The 4982-nt window shown below is 33.5% G+C and overlaps 1 protein-coding gene across 2 annotated transcripts in view; it reads left to right on the forward strand.

Moving 5' to 3' along the window:
* grm7 (glutamate metabotropic receptor 7) overlaps window positions 1-4982 on the forward strand; it is a 240684-nt gene that overhangs the window by 224427 nt on the left and 11275 nt on the right. For both annotated transcript variants that reach the window (XM_016503641.1, XM_016503640.1), the window contains exon 9: window positions 4154-4400. In XM_016503641.1, coding sequence (XP_016359127.1) covers window positions 4154-4400 — 247 coding nt within the window. The remainder of the gene's footprint in view (window positions 1-4153; window positions 4401-4982) is intronic.

Raw genomic sequence — 4982 nt, forward strand, 5'->3', positions numbered from 1 at the left:
GTGTGTGTGTGTGTGTGTGTGTGTGTGTGTGTGTGTGTGTGTTACACAAGTTGATTTGCTGTGTGAATCACAAAACCAATTTAATATGTGATTATTTATAATTTTATTTATGTAAGTAAGAAACCTGATGCTGTTGTTTATGATCACACTGTCCTTGTTGATATTTTCTTTTCACGTCACATTTGGTTCCAGCCGTACTTGAATCCTTGAATCACTAACTGTTATTTTAAGTTGCCAAAAAGGTCAAAATGCATAATGAAGGTGCAGCAGGCTACGCAACGAGACACTAAGCTTTAGTTATAGTATTCAACGAAAGTCCAACTAAATGAGGAGCGTATTTTAATAATAATACATTATATAATTCGATTTTTCAGAGGACTGGGAATCAGAGAAATAATTAGATTTTTAATTTATTTATTTATTTTAAATCCAAACAAAATGTGGTGTTGCTTACTGCGGCTGATTAAGACGAGCTTGAATAAATTCAACAGAGGTTGCTTTTATTACACGTCACACCTGGTTTAGACAGAGTGTAGAAGGTGAATATAGCTTCTATCAAGTCAAGCATGCTGGATTTCTCTCAGTATCACACATCTCACGGGCCAATGAGAAGCTGAAGAATCAGGTGTCGATCTTTGTCGCAGGACAGCTCATGTGTCAGTTCACTGCATTTGAACTTTGGACGGGCAAATTAATTTGACAGCCCTGGAGGTTTTCACACATTTTTTTTTTTAAGGTTGTGTGATTTGAGAGCCTGTGGGAATTCAGTTATCCGACTGTTCGAGTTGTGAATGCTACTTCCATAACGTGCTAAAAATGGAAGAGTCAAATATGCTGATACAATGCTGATCAGATTCTACACACATTTCCTGTGCTTTTTCAGTGGTGTATTGTTGTGGTATGATCCGATTTCAGCTAAAACAACCCCTAAATATTTGGTAGAAGAAAACAAATTGTGGTTGATGTCGATTAGAGGGTGTTTCTTCAACTTAGAGAACTTTTATGTCCTTTTTATGTTTTATTGTTTTTCTTTTGTTATATGAAGTTGCATTAACTGTCCTTGGATCTTTTTATGATCTATCTATCTTTACTTATTTAAAATAAATGTATTTAAAAATAAACAAATGAACAGTTTTGCACCTTAAAGTTTTTTTTTTAAGTTAATGTATGTCATTTACAGTCTTGTTATTTTGTCAAATTATGCAAAAATGGTTTGTTTATTTATTTATTTATTTGCACCTTATAGCTTTGTTTGTTTGTTTTGAAGTTAATGTAATTTCCAGTGTAGCTGTAATTTCGTCAATTTAAGTAAAACATATACATATTTCATGTTTGTTTAATTTAGAAGTCATTTCATGAATAGTTTTGCACCTTTTGCAAACACTGTAAAAAATCTATTATTTAAAATTCATTCATTTTTTTCACCTTACATTTTTTTCACCCTATAATTCAGTTCTTCACCTTATAACATTTTTCACAAGTTAATTTGTCATTTTCAGTCTAGTTGCCATTTTGTCCCTTTGCTCATGTAAAAATTTTCAAATGTTATTCATTTATCTATTTATTTGTTTGTTTATTTAAAATTCAGTCATTTCATAACAGTTTTGCAACTTTTTTTAAATGTAATGCTACGCCATTTCTAGTCTATCTGCAATTGTGTGAAATTATGCAAAAAGTATGAACATTGATTTGTGCGTACTCCGGTTACATAAATGCTACCTTTAAAATTTAAAACTTTTTTTATGTATTTGAAGAAAAAAAAAGCCATAAACATTTAATGTCATTCTACCATTATCATTTCCATCACAGAAATACATGGACCAAAAATGCCCATAGTTGCAGAAACCCTTGCTGTCTGAGGAGGCAGTTCTTGGCCTGCATAAGCTACAAATTGGTCCAGACTAGGGCTGTGCGATTTGGGGGAAAATATCAAATTGCGATTTTTTTGACAGATATTGCGATTGCGATTTGATTTGCGATTTTAAGTCTTTAGTCAAGCTTCAGCTCAATATTGCCAATAATGTGCAGCACAGTATGGGTATCATTACCCTGCTGAGAAAAAAACAATAGAAACTATCGCTTTGCGATTAGGAAATCGCAACGTCTCAAATTGCGATTTCGAATCGATTTCGATTAATCGCACAGCCCTAGTCCAGACCCTAAGTTTTACTGGACTAGTTGTTTTATTGGCAGGTCGATCTGTTTCTACATGCAGCAGAAACATTGGGTGTCATTTAATTGACAATTTGTGTTTTTTTGAATGATTTTCACAATTCATTCCACTGGCGTTTCATGAATGGGGGCTGTCACCTTCATCGTGACCTTCCTAACAGGCTTTGAACTAGCAGTACATTAAAGATTAAACACACTGAGGATATCAATAATTACATACTTGCCAGAGTGCCGTTAACAGCCACATGAAATGAATCTTTGCCGTAGTACTAATGTGATATGGCCACGGCATGAAAGCCTTCATTATGATACTTTGACAAGCTCCTTTTTTCATACAAGAGAAGTACATCCGTGCAAGAGCTGTAATCTCAGGCAATGAAAGAAGCTCGAGTTTTTAAGGATGATTATCATCCATTTGGCTTTGAATTCTCCCACCAGGACATCAACATTGAGTGCCTTTGGAACTAACATGTGCGGATTTGATTTTATTCTTCATTTTGTCTTGAATCCCATCCTGGAGTTCGCAGAAAGATCTAATGGACTACATAATTCATGAACTACCAAACAATTTCTCGATTTTAATCGATTCTCATTTTAATAAACCAACATCGATTCTAAAAGGAATAGAGCAGGAATAAAGAAAATTTGCTGTTAATTCACTCACCTTCAGGCCATCCAAAATGTAGGTGACTTTTTTTCTTCAGTAGAACAGTAAAGAAGAGTTTTATCTGAAATTGTGGTCCTTGGTAATTCATAAAATGCAAGTCAGCAACTGCCCCATTTTTGAGAAAAAAAAAAAAAAACATTTAAGGAGCACAAAATTAACACCCGTGGCTTCTGACAATATATTGAGGTCTTATAAAGCGAAACGTTCGGTCTGTGCAAGAAACTGAACATTATTTATACATTATTCATAATTCATAGCCTCAAACAGGCAAATCTGATTCATTTCTTTGAAATGGTTCCTTCGGACAACTCAATGAACTAGTTAAATTCACTAGTTTGTTTACGTAAATACGCAATGAGGTACCATATATAATATTACATTATTAATGTGTAATATATTAGGTATTAAAGCACCCAATAATGAGAAGAATCGATCAATGTTTACAGTGAATGCATGAACAAAATGTAACGAAACATCCAATAAATCGCAAGAAGCTTTGTGCTTCGTTACTTTTCTTATTAAACAAAGTCTCCGCTTTCAAATTTGGTCAAATTTTATTGAGAAATTCAAAAATGCCGTTTTGGCACCGTTTTATGTGGCAAGACAGACCAATTTAAACTACACATTAACCGATCGTCTCTTCCTCTTACTACTAGTTATATGTATGAATGAACATCAGAAGGTATGTTGAAAGAAAAAGTATAACTTACCTTAAATTATCTCATGTAATCAATCAATCAATCAGCGTTTCAACCGTGGAAAGACACATTTACCTCAGAAAAGCCATTCAGTGGCCATAAACTCGATAGTTGGCTAGAAAAATTAACTCTAGAAACATAATTTTCCTAAATATGTGCACTATATTACATATTCATTATATTTTAACTCTTTGCATTATATTTAATATTTTAACCTGTTTCTTGTTTGAATAAATCGGTCATGAAAACAAGTTACTGTATGTTTATATTTCAACAAATAGTATTTTATTATAAAACTGCCTAGGTTTAACTCTGATAGGGTTTATTGTATAGTTTACAGCATTAGTTGAGAGAAAAACCTGTACCCGATTGCCTGTATATCGAAATAAATGGTTATAGAATCAAACTGAATCAAGATCGAAATTGAATCGAATCGCAAGCTTGTGAATCAAAGTCGAATCAAATTGTGAAATTTGTTTCTATACCCAGCCTTACTACAAACAATATACTTTTCTATCTCTTTTTCACGTCTTTGTGAAACAGTTTTTCATTTATTATGCCTCTTTCGAGAATTCCCTTGCCATAATAAAAGTTTTCCTTCTTTTCCACCCCAAAGCTCTACATCCAGACCACCACGCTGACCATCTCCATGAATCTGAGCGCGTCCGTGGCTCTGGGAATGCTCTACATGCCCAAGGTCTATGTCATCATCTTCCACCCAGAGCTCAACGTGCAGAAACGCAAGCGCAGCTTCAAGGCCGTGGTGACGGCGGCCACCATGTCCTCACGTTTGTCACACAAACCCAGCGACCGGCCGAACGGCGAGGCCAAAACCGAACTGTGCGAAAATGTGGATCCCAATAGTAAGTAACCACTTTTTATTCAGAGATAATTGTGGACGTTGGGGAAGATGATACAGTACATTTGCTCATGATGAATTCAGATGCCTTTATAGTAAATCTGGTGAACACTGAGACTGATGTGGTTAGGAAATTTGTCGTTACATTCATAAAAAGAATGTACGATTTTTTGTATTTATTTTTTTGATCACATGAGCGAATGCAAGTTATCAAAATAAAATAATGTGACTTTTCAGAATTCACATTATTATGCATGTTTTCTGGCTTTTTGCACCTATCATTGCACTGTTTTATAATTAGCAGAGACCAATAATAATACATTTTTTAATGTAATTATTATTATTATAAACTGACAGTTTATTTATAATTATAGTTATTGTAAAGCATATCATTATACTTTTTAGTTATAATTTTTTTGGTATATTAATGTACTTTTAAAATATTTATTATAAAGGTAGCAAAACATCATAAATGTTCATTACAGTGTCCCAAACGACTCAAAATAATAAACCACAAAGTTAACAAAACGTCATAAATTGGAAGAAAAAATCATTTATAATAACATGAATTAATAAGCCAAAAAAA

Source organism: Sinocyclocheilus anshuiensis, unplaced genomic scaffold (genome assembly GCF_001515605.1).
Source record: "Sinocyclocheilus anshuiensis isolate Anshui unplaced genomic scaffold, SAMN03320099.WGS_v1.1 scaffold2488, whole genome shotgun sequence".
NCBI lineage: Eukaryota > Metazoa > Chordata > Actinopteri > Cypriniformes > Cyprinidae > Sinocyclocheilus > Sinocyclocheilus anshuiensis.